This window comes from Watersipora subatra, chromosome 4, assembly GCF_963576615.1.
Source record: "Watersipora subatra chromosome 4, tzWatSuba1.1, whole genome shotgun sequence".
NCBI classification, from domain to species: domain Eukaryota; kingdom Metazoa; phylum Bryozoa; class Gymnolaemata; order Cheilostomatida; family Watersiporidae; genus Watersipora; species Watersipora subatra.
The window spans coordinates 13,915,594-13,935,534 of NC_088711.1; the positions used below are offsets into that span (position 1 = coordinate 13,915,594).

Genomic DNA, 19,941 nt, shown 5'->3' on the forward strand with positions numbered 1-19,941 from the left:
GAGGCAAGATTTAACCCAAAAATCAATCGACAGTAAAACTGGTAATATAAGTTCTGTCTGGTTGACACTCAGTGAAAGTGTCTGCCTTTAGCTGTCACTACTGGCAAGCCCAGCGAATCTAGCATCCATTTCAACTGCGTATTTTTGATACTCATTATGAAGCATGAATGAACAATGAATTTTACAATGAAAAGAAATAACAACTCCACATTGTATTTTTGCTGTGACTTTTCAAGTCAATGTCTGCTTGTATGACCCGGTAATAAAAGCAAACTAACCATTAAGGACTGCAACAGACTTTCCGTCGCAGTGAGTTCACTAGCAGTATACAACGAACAAAAATTTTTTTTGCTACTAGAATAACATATCAATCCATAAACAATATAAGTAAGATTTACACACCAAGCAATTTCATAACAAAAGTACACAAGAGCACAATATAATTCTAGAAGCAAGTGTTAACACTCCGTAATCTCTTGTTTGCTAGTAAAACAAATTGGAGTCATAACAGATGAAAATTGAGCCATTAGTGAAGGGAGTAAAAACACATTGGAACACGTAATGGCAAGCTTGTATTTCATTAGCAGACCATCAGTGCTTGATTGACAGCAGAATGTAGAATTGTCCAAAGAATAGCCCTTTCTCAGCATGCCAATAAGGTAGACAGCAGGACAAAGTCACCTAACTCAATTGTCACCTACGAACTTGGTATGTTTGCCCTGAGCTATAATACGGTCTTTGGAATCCAGCAAATCAACCGCAAGAAATGATAAAGTTTTCCCAGTCTTGACCGTTTTGGCATCGATGGTGATGTTCTCTCCGAGTGGCACAGCTCGCAGATACCTAAGTAATATGTATGAAAGTATTGTGGCATGGAAAGATGACTCCTTAAACTCAAGAGAATAGCCTTCTCACCTGGATAGATGTCTGGTTAGATAATAGAAACACCATATATATAATTTGGCTAGGAACAGCCAACTTAAACCCCTTTTAAAATGCTCCTTTTTGTATATGCATGGATATAACGATGCGCAGTGGAAATGGAAGCTGGTTTAATTATGAGGCTGTAATCACATCATGCCAGGAAGTTGCTCTGCTATAATATTCTGATGATAGATTGTGCAATCGGAGTGTTTCTTTCAAGTATTGTTGAGTAATCTAGTAAAAAATGCTACCGACAGCAATTTTTTGATGAATAATGAGAAAATCCAAACACGCTGACGTTGAGAAGTAACTCTATGCACCAAGAGGAGACGACAACAACAAAGATTTTAATGCTACTAGTTTTATGATAGAATTCGCATAAACTACAGCTCAGTGCGTACTATAGAAACCGGGAGCAATTACTAGACAGCACTTGTAAAACGGCAGCTACTCACGAAACAGACAACTCGACGCTAACTCCAGGCTTGTATGGCTCAGAGGTGAGCAAGGCAACCGTAGAGACTGTATCAACCAAAGTAGCAGTCATACCCCCATGTAATGTACCACCCAGATTTGTATGCTCCTCTCCGACCTTCATCTTACAAACACAACTGCCATTACCCGCTGACACCAGCTCCACCTACATTTGTAAATACATGTAGCTTGCAGTGTTTTAGACATGCCCTCAATAACTTGCGGTAAACAATGGTGAAAAATTGAAACAAAAAGATTCCATTATAATGCCAGACATATATCGGGTCAGGTCGATCAGGATAGTGTGTCGTTAAAGACATGAGCTTTTGATTTAATTAAAAGTAAAATTGCGAATTTTCCATTGAACAAGTAATTTGTAAAATGAACAAATATATTTTCTGTAAAAATTCTTTTGTGTAAGAGTATTGGAAAGTATTAAATTCCATGAGACATTCTCACCTTTTTCATCAAACCATCAAAGCTAGATGTCTTCTGGATCATCTGCCACAGCTGCTGAGCATTTTTAACTTTAGACATTGCACAGCTGTAACCATATTAATGAGCACCATTTCATTAAGCTTTCAATATTTTGTCAGAGTTAATAGAAGTTCAATTGCGATTGTATGCAGAGTTATTTATTAGAAATTGGTTAGTGAGACTGATGCATCCTGTAAATTCAATATACTACAAGAAAACAATGTGCGGCTTTTTGGCATCAAGAAATAATATCGCCGCTAGACAATGTCATGTATCTCTAAGTAGAAAATATTTTTTACACTATTCACAAGTGGTGACGAAGAAAACATTTAGTCATTTCAGAACTTAGCTCAGTTGTATTTTAAATGACGTGAAACCAGTTTACTTCATCACATCAGGTCATGACAAACAAATTCATAATGCAGCAGTTGTTAAACAAGAACATAATATTTTAAAAACTGGGCCCAAATGATTTTACATTACAAGAATCAGAATAAAGTGAAGAGATTTCCTACCATTACTTGGTTTAAAAGTTGAAAATTCCCAATATAGGCCTACCATATTCTCGTTCGATAGATCAGCAATAGCCAGTATTGACCAAAGATCAGCTTAGTCATTGCTCGTTTACCTATAGCTACTCACCAGATTGTTACACTTGGTTTTATTAAACGATATAAAAACTGTTCCTTAAAACGAGTCTTTAAACACCTTTAACTAATGATAAAAAAAACAGAATATCAATAATCATGCACAAGCAGTAAAAATGATAATATGGTTTGATGACAATCTAGATGTGGAAAAACATTTACTCTCTGCAAAAGAAAAAGTACAAAATTAAAAACATGCAAGGAATGCACATCAACACAGGTAGACGTGCTCATTCTGAGTAAAACAGTGTTTGCCATGTCTGTGAAGAATTGGGTTGTCGGGCTCATTCATGAGCACATAAAGGATCAAAGAAAAGGCACAACCAGTAAGGTTACAGTGGTAGAGGAGTTAGAGGCACTATTTCTAAGCTATCCTTCATCACTCAGCTTGCAAACAGCCATTGCCAGCAAAGATGGATAAAAAGTTATGCAACGCAGAAAAAAATTTAAATCCTCCAAAAATGTGTCTCTATACATTGCAGACCTCGTGTGAGCAGATTTTAATTAAATACCGTGAGCCAAACATCAGCACTTCACTTCTTCAAAGGCAGTGGTATAGAGTAGCTGCAGATTTACTTGAAAAAAGCAAAACATATGTGTTAGCGGTGTATTACTGCAGACAAAACCTAACAGTACACGAGTTGGGAGATTCTAGCGAAATTGGTGTTGGTGTGCATGAGTTGAAGATGTTATTTTTATGCTAAGAATGCTCAACACTATTGTAAACAAAACTGATCCACATATATGCTCTCCAAGTTCAAAACATTCCCTCAGAAATGTAACATACAGCGGACTACTAGTTATCCCAAATATCCGTGAGCAAATGAAGAAACAAAAAGAATGGTTCCCACAACAAAAACTTAACTGAATCAAAATGTACATTTACAAGCTGTTTCAAGTGCGCATAAGGGACTGACTGCTCGTTTGCCAATGAAAACTCCATCGTATCTGTTTAACAGATCCATGAATTCCATGGGAATTTTGTCAGAGCATACCTTAGTTCTCAAAAGACTGGGTGTTTGAGTCTGCTCAACATAACAAACAATAAAACCAGTACAATAAGTGCCATGCTACAGTGAAGAGAAATCCATTGCGGACGAGGGTGCCAGTTGTTGTCTGTGACCTGTGGCATTCAGACATATCAGCCGAAGTGATCAGAACAAGAGGCTGCGAAGTTGTTGCTGTGAATAATTCAGATAACTTACTGCGACGCAACTGTGCATTTATATCTGGAGAGACAAAGAACCTTGAAAACATGTCAGATGCAATAAGAAACAGCTTTACACATAAACAGCTAGATAGGCAGAAATATATCTTGTTCTGAACCGTTATGGACAGATTATGGACTATTATCTGAACCGCATGAACAGACCACATGGACTCGCCCTCTCCTGTTTCACTTTCTGCAATGGGTATGACCAGACCTGGTCTGCACTCTCAAGCGCAAACAAATAAACTGGACTCACCAGCTGAAACCCCATCACTTATGACATATGTGACATGGTCTGTTCTGTTGAACCGACCGGTCTCACTAAACTTACAATAGTGAGCAGTTGCAAGGTTGGACAACTCTTCCTTATCAAATAACATTGTTGTATTATTTTTTTTACAAACTGAACATCTATGTGGTTGACAATTTATTGGTGAGGGGATTGGATGATTCTTCTGGGACTACCAATTGTTGGCCAGGTGCTGACTGGCATGCATGCATGCATGATGTGCATACATAAGGATAGACCAGTTAAGTTGTCTCAACTACATGTTTCTCCCCAGCAACAGTGAACACTTTCAGATCAGAAATTAAATACATACTCCTACAAAATATCTTGAGCCTTAAAATGAGGCGTTGCGACAACATAACATAAACCACAAAAATCTTCCAAAATACTGATTACAATAGTCGTCTGACAATGAGAATTAAAGTCATGGTAGTGATAAAAACCTGGAAGATGGTTATCATAAAATATCCAGTAGTTTCACCAGTTCTATATGCACACATGAGACTACGCATGCATTATGCATGAGACTACGCCATGCATAATGCTTCAGAGGTAGATTTTGCGTGGGTTACAACCAAGTCCTGTTATTATTGTTGATAAAATATCTAAAGCGTGCCAATCACATACTAAAAATTGTGAAAAAAGTGCTCTATCGCCTAAGCACACTAATTAACCAACCTGATATTTCGTTACTTGCTCACTATACGTCTACTTAGCGTGTTGCAGCATGACCTCTACACCACTATTATAGAACCACTCAGTAATTGTGTACAGTAAAGAAACAAAACAAAAAAGGAACAGAATAATCCCAAGGTAAATGTGTTTAGCATACTTTGTGTTTTGTAGTGTAAAGGCTACACAGTACACTGGATCATTATAGCCCCTTGCTATGCACTTTACCAGCATTTAATAAACGAGTACATTACTGATGCCCGTTTGCCATCATGCTGTAGCAAAAGTTTGTAAGTAACTGAGAAGAAACTTCTAGTATATTGCTGCTAAAGATGGCTCTATACATTTTAGTGGATACAATTGCATAGCTGTCCCATTTTGAATGTAAAATTTAAATAATTTGAGAGGCCATTAACCGTTTTTTAAATAACAAACGAACACAAAATACCCTAAAACATGTTATTATAATTTAGGCTTAAAAATTTACTAATTTGGCATACTTTATTTTATCAAAATGAAAAATAAAAATTATAACATTGGAACGTTTTCAGACTATGTAAAAAGGGTAAACTTGAACCGACAATAGCAACCTGTGATTCTGAGTAAACTGAGTAAAGACAACTCCTTTTTTATCCGGTAGTAAACCTTTCGCGCCAAGTTCGTAGCAAATGATTAAACTAATGACGAGGAGCTATTTTTTCGCAACGTTAGCTTATCACGATAAATCATTAGGCTAATGTCATTTAGCACGCTGGTTAGCTAATCTTCTTTCGCTCACAGGACGTTCCACGTTGTTCTTTAATTTGTGTTCACAAGTAGGTTCTGTTTAGAGCAAAGGACGGACGAAATTGGTAAACAATTAAGATGTTTCTCATTGTCAATATTCTGGTGTTCTGATCAGTGCTAGTTAATACTAGTTATCGGTATTTAGTAGCTTGTATGAAAATGTGGGGTATTGCAAATCTTGCTATTACTTGAACATGTGCCAAGGAATCAAAAACATTTTTAGCCAGTAAATTGGCTTTATTATAACTAAAAATATTCATTTTTTATAGTGTGATTATTTGCTTGCTGATCATAAGTCATTTATTATGAATAGTCCGTTGTTTTAAATATACAAGTATGTATTCTCTGCCTAGGCTGTGTATAATATTGATGTATTTTTTAAAACGTATTAAAATTATGCCAAAACATTTTCCAAGTGCATATTCACTATTAGGATGCGTTGTCGGTTTAGGAAGATGGCTTACGCTGGTTTGTCCTGTTGTTGATACTGATACACAGTGAAACACATGAATGTCCGGTAGTGCATGGTGGTATGTACTGGTTAAGAAAAAGGCTAGGCCCTACATCTTCCTAAATCTGCGACCAGATAGAATATGTATCTTCATTTGTATTCATCTAGTTGTCAGGACCGGCACGAATATGGTTATCATCATATGCAGTAGTATCCATTGTTATTGTCCGTAGAACTGCACAACTGGTTTAGTTTGATCAGTTGTGGGATTATTTGCCATTTCATCTCGTATCTGTGTTACTGCTGGTATATTTGGTTCTGACAACAGTTTTCCTTAATCTAGTCGATTCCTTTGAATTATGTTACTACACACTTTTCGTTCAGAATGGTGTAGGAGTGATTAGATGAAGCTTGAAGGTTGACTTGCAACAAAGTTCACATTACAGTTATTTGGTATCAAAAGATTCACCATGTCTTACTCTGTTGTGTTGTAGGTGCCAAATATATGGAAATGTGATTGCAAGCTCTTGAAAGCTCAAAAACGAAAACCCGCCGTAGATTGGAATCTGTTTATTTTTCTGACGTAGTCATTACATTTGGTTATCGTCTTGTCACGTGATGTTCTCACGTGAATTGAAAGGCCAATAAAAAGCTCAATATAAAACTTATCGTAGCACTAGTTTATGACAAACACTTTGGGTTTTACGGAAGACCCCGTATCAAATATAGATGCTCGCTACTTTACAGTTTTGTTTCGGCTTGATCTAATCATCAAGTCGTAATTTGATCATGTGACCCAATACTTCGCAAATAATTTCTGCAGCACTTTTCGTTTATCACAGGTGACCCAACAGGTTCGTCATGATTATCAGACAATGATATGTACTCCTTCGAGCTAAGGTTATAAATTAAACGAATTTTTATGGTAAGTTATAAGATATCAGTGCTAAAAGTGACAGCATTACAATGACGATAAAACAGAGGCGTAAGAACAATAGACATGGCTTTATTGAATGCATGAAGTATATTTGTGAAAATATTTCGATGAATGAGGTTGCATGAAAGTGTAAACAGAAACCTTCTCTCACAACTACATCACATTTGGTTACGTAGTACATCACCACGGCAGTTTAGTGTGGCTGCGATTAGCTCTTTGTTTTTGAGCTTCTAAGAGCTTGTAATCACATTTTTGACATTTGGCACCTACAACACAACAGAGTAAGACATGGTGAGTCTTGATACAAAATAACTGTAATGTGAATTTTATTGCAAGTCAACCTTTGAGTATACTATGAAATTTACCATTTTTCCACCTTTTGATAACAACCGCGTCTTTGGGTTTGGTTTTTGTACTGTCATATAGTTGTGGGCAAGGCCAGGCATAGTGTCACACACATTGGCAATTTTTTTTCTACTTTTTGTGATAATTTTTGTCAATTGGTGAGTGAACATGTTCAGACGTACAGAAACATGAAAATTTTTATGAAATATTCTCTCATGATGATATGGAGCATGCAAGTAGATTTTTCTGGTTTTGTGTGTGACGCGCGGGACAATAGGTCATCTTCTCTCAAACTTTACCATTCATTCTGAAACAAATTTTGCTTTTCTTTTATAATCAATACAAGGGTGGATTTTTTAGCCCAGTTGTTTTTTTCTAACAAATGCAATTTTTCCTTACCATTCAGGCGAGCCAAGAATAGTTTGTCCCGAGCGTCACATTTTTAGTGCATTTAGTTGCAGCCTGGTCTTCCTAAGCTATCTGAAGTAAAAAAAAATTATTCATTATTCGATTTTGGGCTGCTGTGTCTCAGCCAAACTTGCCAATCCGCTGAAAATATGACAAGTTTCTGTTTTATAGGCACATGGAAGTATTTGTGACGCGCGGGACATTTTTAATAATATGACGATGTTTGCCTTTGTTTAAAATTTCATTTTGCTACCTTGCATGTGAAAGTAACGCTTGATATTCCCAAGTCAAAAATGCCAGTTTCTTTGAGAGAAATGAAAAATTTGAATTAAGTTGTCATGTTTTGTAACAATGGTATTGAGGGAAAGCATCAAACAACACATTCTAATGGTAGTATACCGAAAAAGGTATGTCATAAACTCGGCAGTCATTTGCGGAAGCTGCAACAACAATAACTTCCAAATCAGTGAAACCATTGAAGATATTCTGAATCTCAAAAGATAAGATTACTGAAACAGCGCAGATCTGCAAAGAACCCTGGTCCATGGTGCCTCTAATTCTTGACATTCAATTGTGCCATCACATAGCACATAAAAAAGATGGTGTTGTTGTTTTGATGGAATGGTGTCCTTCTCCCTGGCACCCAATTCCACACACACACAGAGCAGCGAACCTAATCAAGAGGTAACCACAAGAGATATTTCACCAACACAGTTTTCACCACAAATACTGGTCGCATTGGCCTATGATTCTGAAGTCAAAATTGGAGAAATTCTCACAGCAAATGCCAATGAAAGTAGTTACACTATAAAGTACATGCACCATGCATGCAAGAAGTTCATATGTCCAAACCCCGACAATAAAAGACCCACTCAGAGGAACTTTCCTCTTAAAGCATCTCCAGTTAATGCACCAGCGGAAACTATCAGGTCACTGAGGTACTTATTACTAAAAAATGAAGAAATAATAATGGCAGAATAGGATGATTTTAAGAAAAAATAGTTTACTGCATAAATCTGACCATCTTTGAGTCGTATGTGTTTTATGTTTCATGTGTAAATAAAATAAGTATTATCTATACTAAATTTAAATTGTTAGTCGGTTTACCACATGTATATCGATGTTGTAACTCCAAATCGTGACAATTTGTTGTCAACTGCAAAATATAGCAAGATTCAGGATTTTCAATAATGTTATTTTTGTCCCGCGCGTCACAGTCCCGTGCATCACAGTTGGTTGCCTTTTTTCAAACCTCACAGAATCATTAAACTTACGCCTGACAACAAAGCAGTACATATTTCTTGTAGAACGGTAGTAGGGATATGAGCATGTCAAACAATAATATCAATGAGTCAAAAATTTCAGAAGATTTTTGCAATTGATTGCAAATTTGTTTTTTATGTCAAATTATGGTCTAGCGCGTCACACCAGCTTTAATATTTAATAACTCTTCAATCCATTGCATGACAAGGATGAAATCTCATTCAGTAATAGTTGGTGTAAAGTGCTGCCTGAAACAGCAAAAAATGACAGCAAAAGTTCACATCTGGGCTGTAAAGTATGCGAGAAAGCATTCAAATGTCCCGCACGTCACAATCAGGCCAAAAATGGTTTTACCCTTGTCAAACGGCACTCCTAATACTTCAAAATCTTGAGTGGCTAGGCCACTACAGGATACTCTGATGTTGAGTTGGTATTCTGTTTTGTAGTTCGTTTCTTTGATCGAGGTTATCCTTTTGCATTCTTTTATTACCTGCAGACATAAGCGACTTAATTAAATTGCTGTCAGACTTTCCACTTTTTGCTGGCTAATATCTTCCCATTTTCAGTCACATTTTGCTAATGTTAAAGGTTGACTTGCAACAAATTTCACATTACAGTTATTTGATATGAAAAGATTCACCATGTCTTACTCTGTTGTATTGTAGGTGCAAAATATGTGGAAAGGTGATTACAAGCTCTTAAAAGCGAAAAAACTAACAGAAAATCGCAGCCCCAGAGACCGCCGTAGTTTGGATTCCCTTTCCAAAGCGGCTCAAATGTGATGTAGTTGTAAGAGATGGTTTCTGTTTACACTTTCACGCAATCTTATTCGTCGAAATATTTTCACAAATATACTTCACGCATTCAATAAAACTATGTCTATGGTTCTTACGCGTCAGTTTTATCATCATCGTAATGCTGCCATTTTTAACAGTGATATCTTATAACTTACCGTGAAAATTCATTGAAAATTTTAACTTTATCTCAAAGGAGTACATATCATTGTCTGATAATCATGACGAGCCTGTTGGTCACCTGTGATAATCGAAAAATGCTGCAAAAATTATTTGCGAAGTATTGGGTCACGTGATCAGATTACGACTTGCCAATTAGACCAGGCCAAAACAAAACTGTAAAGTAGCGAGCATCTATATTTGATACGGGGTCTTCCGTAAAACCCAAAGTGTTTGTCATAAACTAGTGCTACGATAAGTTTTATATTGAGCTTTTTATTGGCCTCTCAATTCAGGTGAGAACATACGTGACAAGACGATAACCAAACTGTAATGACTACGTCAGATAAATAGATTCCAATCTACGGCGGCTTTTCGTTTTTGAGCTTTCAAGAGCTTTTAATCACATTTCCACATATTTGGCACTTACAACACAACAGAGTAAGACATGGTGAATCTTTTGATACCAAATAGATACCAAATAACTGTAATGTGAATTTTGTTGCAAGTCAACCTTTAAAAACAAATGAGAAGCCGTGGGGGACATGAGCAAATACCAAAAGTGTCGGCTAAGCTGATCTACATGTTAAAATTGCTCTTTGGATGCTTAGCATTGATATCACGACTGGTAGAGTGCTTTGCTGAGTTATCTACTTTCCAAGCTACTCTATCAATACTCGAATCAATGTTGCCAAAATAGAAGGGCATTATTGGAGTGCCATGCCTTAAAATTCTGAAGTGCAGACAGTTATAAGTTGCAGTGGCTACACTGTCAATAAATATGGATGATAATCATCCACAAGCAAGCCATGTAAAAATTCTATGAGTCAACTGCACTCCTGTCTAATATCAGCAACAGACTGTAAGTCTGTTATTAATAACTAGTCCTTTCAAGTATGAATGTACGACCACACGTAACGACTTTTTTGTTGATTTTGACCAAAATCACGGAATGAACGAAAAACAGAATTATTTTGTCGAAATATACAAAATTGTCAGAGCTGTGCATGCGCACCGAAATCGTTAACGAAACGCTTTTAATTGGCTAAACAAATCCGTAGCGAGCACGATTTTAACAGCTTTTGCAATTTATATAGTCCGAGGCACATAACACGACACGCAAGAAAGATGCTAACGCAATTTGCCATAGCAAAAATGATGCAACTGGCTTGATTGCGCTAAAGATAGCAACTATCTCTACAACGGAACCTTTGCTGCTAAAAAAAAAATTGTTATTATTAAAAAAACCGATTTGTATCCATAATATCCAAACGATAAAGAATCAACAATAGCGCAATCTAGACAGTTGCATCATATGTACTATGTCGAATTGCGCTGGTACTTTTATTGTGTGCCGTAATACGTGTCTTGGACTATATAAATTACAAAAGCTGCTAGAATCATGCTCACTAATAATTTCAATAGCCAATTAAAAGCGTTTCGTCGACGATTTAGGTGTGCAAGCACAGCTTTGACAATTCTGTGAACTTCAGCCGAATAGTTCTGTGTTTTTCGTTAATTTCGTGATTTCGGTCAGAATCAACGAAAAAATCCGCACGTGTGGCCGTATCTTTAATCTATGTGATTGCGCTAAATAAAAATGTCTCGGTTCTGGTGTCATTGTTGAAAAATATTTATTTTGAAACAATGTAGTTTCAACCAAACAATCTTAAAAACAATCAAAAACATTGCTATTTTGTAACTGCCAGTAAAATTAAAACAAGCCTAAAATAACAAAAAAGTATAATTTCAGTTGAACTCTATCTAGTGTAAGTTGAAGTAAATTGCATGGTATATTTTTCTCACTTGACAACTGAAATAAAGCAATGCTGAGCATGCTTTTTTGTTCTGATGTTTCTAAGGCAAAGGCAGCAATAGAAATATTTTTCTGATAATTAATTTAGTTTTCACCTAATTTAGGCTCTGCATTAAGCTTTTCACATATTTTTATATAATGTATTCGTTTTAATGTTATATATAATTTCTTTGGACTCAAGAACTAATTTATCAAGTAACCATGTATTATTACAAAAATATTTGCGCAAAGTCAAAACATATAAACTTATTCTTTACCCTTTCACTGCCATCCATGTACAAATTTAGCTTTTGGCCTACTGCTAGCCATTTTATTGATAATTATCGATTTTGCTGCATAATATGTATACTGTTCATACATCATTTTTCAATTTCAAACCCTGTCTAGAACATTTTGTAACATATCTTGTGTTGCCAACATGTTAACAAACAGATATGCAAAAATTCAATGCATCTATATTATGTGCATTGCTAAAGCTATGATCGCTACGAAGCTATAACAATCCTCTATAATGTTCATCACTCTTACAAAACTTACTTTCACCACCATCAGAATCATTCCTGTCACTTTCATTATATGAGTATTAAACCATAACTGCTACGAACAACTTTTATCGTATTTACTAGGTAAATCAGACACGCTGATTCCGATTTTGTAAGCAAAATAAAGATTAGGCCACTAACTTTCAGAGTAGTCAAGGATTTTTTATAGCGTTTTAATATCGGTCTCGAAAACAACACGATCGGCATAACAAGCTCCGCCCATAAATACGTGACGTAACCTAGCTTTTTAGGAAAGTATTATATCCCTTTCATAAAAAACTGAAATTATTTTACAGGCTGGATTTAGATAATAATGGGTTTTAAGACACCCATCTCTATTATTCTAAATCGGACTAAACATTCTGAACTTCGTTTCTGAAAAAGCTAGGTTTCGTCACATATTTATTCGCGGAGCTTGTAATGCCGATTGTGTTGTTTTCGAAACGGACATTGAAACGCTTTAACCATTTCAGTCATACAAGCCTCTGTGGAGGCTTGGAGTTGTCTGCACACAGTCCTCCTAGCCTCTGTAGAGGCTTTAGTGTAACTCTATTTGGCATAGACTAATTTCAGCCTTTGTCCAATCCAAATGAAGTCTTAGAGTAGCCAACCAATAAGAAGAGATGCTAAGCTTCCCTTATTGGCTAATATTGAACCATGTTACAACGAAAGTTTTTTGAGTAAAGGCCAATGAAAATATACGGAAGGAAACTCACAACTACGCAGCCATTTTTGATTGTTGAAAGTTGTAACATTTTGAAGTGCTGGCTTATTTATGGATTTTTCTAGTGATTTTGAGTATGATTCAGATGATTTTGTGGACAATGCTACTGGAGCTCATCCTAGAACAAGGGACATTGTTTTTGATGCTGATACTGGTGATGATGACTCACAATTAGGTGCTGATTTTGACTCGTATTCAGATTTTGATCAGCTGGACTCAAATTCTACTAGTACTGCTACTACTAGTAGACCTACTAGTACAACTGATACTGGAGCTGCTAGTACTAGTACTGCTACCAACATTTCTACTGGAGCCTCTGGTGATGACGGTAGTTCAGGAAATCTGGCAGCACCAGGTTATCTGGGATTCATCCTGTCTGACTTGGATAATACCCCAACACCCACGTTCGACTGGCAGCCTACTGAGAAAGTAATGTGCAGCCCTAACTTTGACCCAGCTGCACCACATGGACCAACAAGAGTAATGCCTGCTGATTCAAAGCCAGCTGACTTCTTCATGCTGTTCTACGATGAGAAACTTTTACAATCAGTATGTGATTTCACGAACTAGAATGCGGCCAGACGAAAGATAAGCGAGAGTACCATCCACAGCGGTTATGGAAAGTGGACTAAACTTGAGACAGACGAACTCCGAGCGTTCTACGCGCTTCGAGCATTCATAGAAATGTTCTGCAAGGATAGGCAGCGAAGTATCTGGAGACCGCAGTGCGAGTTTCTCCAGATGCCTAAAGCTTCAACTGTCATGTCATTACGACGGTATGACCAGATAAAACGTTACCTGCATTACTGTAATGAAGAGACGTCAATTCAGGATCGTAGCCATCCTGAATACGACAGACTTTACAAAATCAGGTTCCTCATCAACCACATGAATGAGCGATTCACAGCAGAGTACTCTCCCTCCCAGGATCTGTCAGTAGACGAGTGCATGATTCCTTTTCGGGGTCGCTGGAGTGGGAAATGTTACGACTCCTCAAAGCCAATCAAATGGGGAGTGAAAGTCTGGATGGCGTGTTGTGCTTCCAGTGGATATGCGCTAAACCTAGATGTCTATTCTGGGAAGGACAGAGACTTTGATGACTTGACCACAGTGAAAAACTCTGCCGCAGTAGTACTGAAACTAGTTCAAAGTTACTGGGGTCGAGGCTACCATGTAGTTACTGATCGCTACTACACGTCACCTTATCTTCTCCACTGGCTACGTGAGCTTCAGATGTCTGGTACTGGTACATGTATGACCAACCGAAAGGAGTACCCGAAACAGCTAATAGCCACCAAAGCGGAAGCTCGGAGGTTGGAGCAAGGGGATTCTAAGTGGCTTCAGTGTGCGAAAACAGGAATTGTAGCAACCCGCTGGAATGACAAGAAACCGATCTACTTCCTGTCAAACTATGTCAGAGCTGAGCTGTCTGAGCCACCAACTGTAATACGTAGAAATAAGAAAGGTGAGAAGCTGACAGTGAAGGCCACACCATCCGTCATCGTATACAATCAGATGATGGGTGGTGTGGACCTCAATGATAAAATGGCAAGACTCGGTCGCTCTCGAAAGTCATATAAGTGGTACACGCGAATCGACCGCAAATGCTTTCAATGGTCCCTGTACAACGCTTATGTGCTCTATAAGCATGGCCAGGAAAAGCCGATGGAATTCAGAGACTTTGTCCTGCAGATACTGACGACATGGATAGGTGAAAAGTCATTCTCTCGACAGTCAACTAGGACAAACACACCAGCTGCCACTCCCAACAATCCGGAGATAAGTCTAGACATGAGCAAACTACACTGTCCCGAGTGGCCTACTGATGGGTCAAAAGATCACCGCTGTGCAGTCTGCCAGAAAAAGTACCTGATAGAATCGCAGCAAAATCCAGAGAAGGCTTACAAAGACTTACAACACAAATCAGTCAAGAGTTCAATTCGGTGTGAAACCTGCAACGTGTACTTGTGCATCAAACGCGGTTCAGACTGCTGGAAAGCGTACCATACCAGAGTTCAGTATTGGAAGTGAAAATCTCGAACATTTCCTCTTTTTTTGCAACTTCGTCAATCCTCTGTTATGTTTTCAGTCATGTCATAATAATAAAAATAATGTCTTTGAAATCATGTACCATTGTGTTTTTGTCAAATTTTTATATTCACCAAGTTTGACATTCTATACATTCTTCAGTAATTGAGCTACAATTTTGCTACTTATACCATTAGAAAGCCCAAAGATTTCTGATTTGAATGAATATAGGTGTTCTTATAAGAAAAGTTACTCCCAGATGGTCTAAATGACAATATTGTAAAATGAGACATAAACCTTCACTCTAACAATGAGAATGGAGAATAATTAGATAATTGCTTAATGGCTTGGGGACTGAAATGGTTAAAAAAGCCTAAATGACTTTGAAGGTTAGTGGACTAATCTTTATTTTGATTACAAAATCGGAATCAGCGTGTCTGATTTACCTAGTAAATACAATAAAAGTTGTACATGACAGTTATGGTTTGATGTCATCAACAAAAGCTATTCTTCTTACACGGAAGGTGCTTGTGAAGCCATATTACAACTAAAAAGTGCGATCGCAGAAAAAAATGTTCACATTTCATTTTTGACTTGGAGTTTCTTATTCACAAATTGTAATTTGCTTCGCGAATATAGACTAATGCTTTTGGAGAAATATTCGGACATCACTCTCACTGCCTTAGAAATACTAATGATCATAGGTTGTGTTGTCATGAATCATTAATATTCAGTTACTACGCAACCGTTAAATTTTTCAAAAATGCGTCCACATCAGTTCATCAGAGAGTTCGCATAAACTCCCGTAGGGCAGTGGAAGGGTTGTGTCACTTTGAAACTGGTAGGTATTCAAGATGGTAAACTAGTCTCATAAAAATTCCTACACAGCAGAGATTTTATTACTAACAGTTCGAGTATGTTCTTTATTAATTGGTTTATTAAGCTGTCAACTAGAAACGTGTGGTAAAATATTCGGTATACAGGATGTTATCAAATTTCCTCGTAACCTATAATTCTAATTACCGGTATATATGATTTGTAAATATTTTTGCTCTTGTTTTATTCTAGAGCACATAGGTAAGCAATAAATACGCTCCACATATTATTACTTACATTTACATAAAACAGTTCATGTGAATTGGTAGTTGTCTTCTCTGACTACTCCATATTTTCTAAACAAACCACTCTTTCTTTACCAATAGATAATCTAATTTTCTTGATTGCCAGTAATTCTAATTGCGACGATTATTCCAAGTAAGCAGATAATTAAATCAGTATTTATCATATCCAGAAGCATATTGAATCAGTTCGTAAACTAAATACTTTTTATTTCAAGCAATTTTGTGCAGTTCTTGCTTGCCTTTAGGGCAGAGATTGGGTCAGATGAAAAGTGTATATTTTTTACTTTTCTATATAGTTGAAACTGACATTTTCGGGGTTCAGTATAACTGTTGCGATGTATTTATGTATTCCACGCGTTCCTGTTCACCCAGTGCATAGCTCACATCTGTTTATTTTTTTTACTAATTGTTTACTAGTTCCTACCGGATGACCAACTGTTGCTACCGTATATACTCAATTATAGGACGCACTTTTTTGACCTGAAAATCAGCCTTCATTTCACCTGCGTCTTATAATCGCAACATACAACGAGGGGCCATGTGTTTCTATGAAGCAGCACCGATTATCAGGCCACTGCTATACCATACCGGGGGCGCGTCATTCGATACTTGTGAGAGGGCGGAAGTGCAATTAAATTTCTTTGAAATTGATGATCAATAAACGATTTTGACAACAATTGTTTTGAGTTATTTTTTTTATCAAAGACTAGTTGTGTGAGTTGCTAATCTTGATTTCAAGAGCTGCTAATTGTTTTGGAGCATCAGAAATCTTTTATCTCTACATCCATCAAAGATCTGTTGAGCGAGTACATTTTGCATCTTACGGAGTTGTTCGTCGATCTGTTGATAAATTGTGACCAGAGTACCCATCAAAAATGTCTTCGGTCAACAAATGTAAGCGATCTGGATACGACGCATCTTTCAAACTGAAAGTTGTTCAATACGCTGAAACTTGTAACAACAATCGTAAGACTGCTGCTGAGTTTAGAATTTCTGAAAAACAAGTCAGAGACTGGCGAAAAATCAAACTTGAATTACTTGAAATGCCACGTCACAAAAAAGCCCGTAGGGGTCTCCGAACTTCGTTTTCAAAAGATTTATTCATGACAAACAAAAACAACACAAAAAAACAGTGCATGTGAAAAGATTTATTGATTCCAATTACAAAATTGATTGCCGGCAGACTTCAGTTGAATTCACTCCAGCGTTAAAACTTACCTGTCAGTCAGTCAACTGAGCCCTAAAAGTGGGAAAACAATCGATTGATCGTGCGAAAATTTCACTTGTGAAGAAATCAATTGAAGTGCGTCCTATACTTGGATTACCCTTTATTCTCAATAATTGGCTGAAATCTATGCTGCGTCTTATACTAGGGTGCGTCCTATAATTGAGTATATACGGTACTTTTACTAGAAACCATGTCTTGTTTCCCTTGGTGTGGTACATATTTGGTTGCCATATTGTCATAATAAGTGTTTGGTGTTTATCAGTTGTACTTTGTTATTCTTGTCATCAGAAAAATGCATGGATTGTTTTTTACCAGTTTAATTTTCCTCATATTTTGTTGAATCTAATGCTAGCTTATTACTTATTGACCTATTCCACGGCTTTCAACAATCTAGTAACAACATATACTCTAAATTCTGGCATACAAGTCGCCCGGCGTTTAAGTCGGTGTCTAAAGTTTGGTTTAAACATACCGGTTTTGACCTGTAACTGCTGTATAAGTCGACCCCTTCTCTGGCTCAAATCGTTTTATCGCTAATAGTACAGTCAGCATCAGAGGCGGATGATGCGTAGCTGAGGAAATGGCATTTAGAAACGCCATCAGCAAAATCCCTTTTTCTCTGTGTCGACAATGCATAGAACAATTAACATAAGACAATATATACAACAATTATTGAAAGAGCGAAAGAAGACAGTTTTAGTGAAGATGACAATATGAAAAGGCAATGCTTTACCATCGTATTGGCCCACTTTGCCAATAGAACAAAACTGCCACTTTTCATAAGACGTAAATTTTTGAAAAAAGCAATGCTTCAAGATATTTCTGTCAGGAATCGTAATTCATGTACAAGAAAAAGGATGGCTGGATGACAGTATATGCATCATATTGATTACTGAAGTGTGGGCTTGTAGTCAGATACAGTGAAAAAGTATTAAATTTGAAAAAACACCTTATTCCAAAAGAGAATCCTAGCGATGAAAATTTGAATGGTGAATGGAACTTTGTGTTTAATCTATGTTGAGTAGGATTACTAGTATTTTGCTATTTTAGAAATACGTTCATATCATGTCATTTTGATTTGTGATGGGTTTTTGAATTTCAATTTTACTTGTGTCATGAAAAACATGACCGCTGTATAAGTTGAAGATGGAATTTTAAGCTTGATATTTGGTCTCAATTTTTCGTCTTATACCCTGGAATTTATGGCACTATCAATTGTTATCAACGGTCCATGGTTTTTAATTCGATATGAGTAGCATAAAAATGTAAATTTGTGTACAGTCATTATGCAACAGGAAATAGTTATTGCGCTTATAGCCATCAATAGCAATTACGATGCAAGCGCTAGCCAATGTTACTAGCTATACTTGCTTTATAAAATTCACTGGAGTTGAAGTTGCATTTTTAAATGAACCGAGCGCAAATATAAGCTGCTCAGCTTAATCCAGCATCATGAGCCCAAACTGACAGGCGACTGATATTTGGAAGTAATATTGTACTCAAGTTATGCAGCTTGTATGCTCATGAAATCCTTGGAAGGCTTTTGATTATGTGTCCTTATAATACTTGCGTACACAATCTGAGACTAATGTACTAAAGTTTGGAATTTCATTTCAAGTAATCGGGTAAAAGTCGATAATTGGTTCTTATGTCTGAATAGCTTTCTAATGTTTGTACAATGTAAAATGGTAGAATGGATCTGTCAGTTTGAAAAGAGGAACATTTATAATTGTTAGAAGAATGTTCATGTGTTGTATTCCAGTTTGTATTACTAGATAGTAAATCATACTCTCCCTAAATTCATGAATAGTTCAAAATGAACCATGATTCCATAAAATATTGGTGTAATAGAAATTTTGTTTAGGCAGCAATACAGTTTAGTCAATAAATTATATGATAGTGTTTTGTTTTTTTTCTAAATCATTCCTCAACTGAAGTACCTCATTGGCATTTATAGTTTCAATGTTTTTAGAATCGTATACTATTCAGTTAGTCTGCCAACTAGTGACATTCGGCGCATATTTTTCTTCAGACTGTTTTAACAGCAATCAAGTTTTTTCGAATTTTAATCTTGAGCATCCTGGCAGTCAGATCACCTCAAACATAAAAAAACAGTCGCAAATGATTAAAAATACTGATATATTCTGTAAAATCTAAAATTCATATAAGTTCATTTAAATGATGCATTCTGTTACCCATCATTGATATTTCCAGCCTGAAACAAAACTTGGTGATGAACATTTGTATTTCAAACTATTAGTGTATAGGTCATTCTATGGCATGTATGAAATAATCTGTATTCATGGCAGCAATAACCTTATGACTGTTCATGGAATTTTAATAATTTCACTCAAATATATTTTTGCTTTAATATGATGAAATGACATTCTTTTCAGTGGAGTTGTTTAGTAGCGGTGAAGATGAATCACATTTATTTTTTATTCCGCTGATATATTATAATAAATAAATTGTTAAATGGGGGATGCTGCCAGGCATTCTGCACATTTGGTTGGGTATAATTGCATTAGCGCAGACAGTCTGGTGCCACTAACAATGCATAAGTATGCTATAGCTAGGAAATGACTGATTACCTTTTCTACAATGCTAAATCAAGTGTCATTACGGCATATTTTCTCCCTACTATAG

General features: G+C 36.6%; 3 protein-coding genes across 3 annotated transcripts in view; 2 read left to right on the forward strand and 1 right to left on the reverse strand.

Annotated features, from left to right (window-relative positions):
- Window positions 1–197: 197 nt before the first annotated feature.
- Window positions 198–4,936, reverse strand: LOC137393577 (acyl-coenzyme A thioesterase 13-like). Its single transcript, XM_068080200.1, has 4 exons — window positions 4,854–4,936; window positions 1,858–1,942; window positions 1,380–1,564; window positions 198–843 (listed from the first exon to the last, which is right to left on the reverse strand). Exons 1-4 carry the CDS (start codon window positions 4,925–4,927, stop codon window positions 687–689), a joined length of 501 nt encoding a protein of 166 aa, XP_067936301.1. The 5' UTR covers window positions 4,928–4,936; the 3' UTR covers window positions 198–686.
- A 465-nt stretch (window positions 4,937–5,401) lies between these two features.
- LOC137395125 (nucleosome assembly protein 1-like 1) overlaps window positions 5,402–19,941 on the forward strand; it is a 40,199-nt gene continuing 25,659 nt past the window's right edge. Inside the window, exon 1 of the mRNA XM_068081928.1 lies at window positions 5,402–5,544. The gene's annotated coding sequence lies outside the window, so the exon portion shown is untranslated. The remainder of the gene's footprint in view (window positions 5,545–19,941) is intronic.
- LOC137393949 (piggyBac transposable element-derived protein 4-like) lies at window positions 13,603–14,949 on the forward strand. The gene has a single exon (XM_068080663.1). The coding sequence runs from the start codon at window positions 13,603–13,605 to the stop codon at window positions 14,947–14,949; it is 1,347 nt and encodes a 448-aa protein (XP_067936764.1).

Excerpts from the sequence above, each read along its gene's own strand:
- LOC137393577 (XM_068080200.1), bottom strand. The coding sequence starts at position 4,927 with ATGCTGGTAAAGTGCATAGCAAGGGGCTATAATGATCCAGTGTACTGT. Across the intron at positions 1,565-1,857 it reads TTGATGGTTTGATGAAAAAG|GTGGAGCTGGTGTCAGCGGG; the intron begins GTGAGAATGTCT and ends TTACAAATGTAG. Across the intron at positions 844-1,379 it reads AGCGTCGAGTTGTCTGTTTC|GTATCTGCGAGCTGTGCCAC; the intron begins GTGAGTAGCTGC and ends CATATTACTTAG.
- LOC137393949 (XM_068080663.1), top strand. The coding sequence starts at position 13,603 with ATGTTCTGCAAGGATAGGCAGCGAAGTATCTGGAGACCGCAGTGCGAG.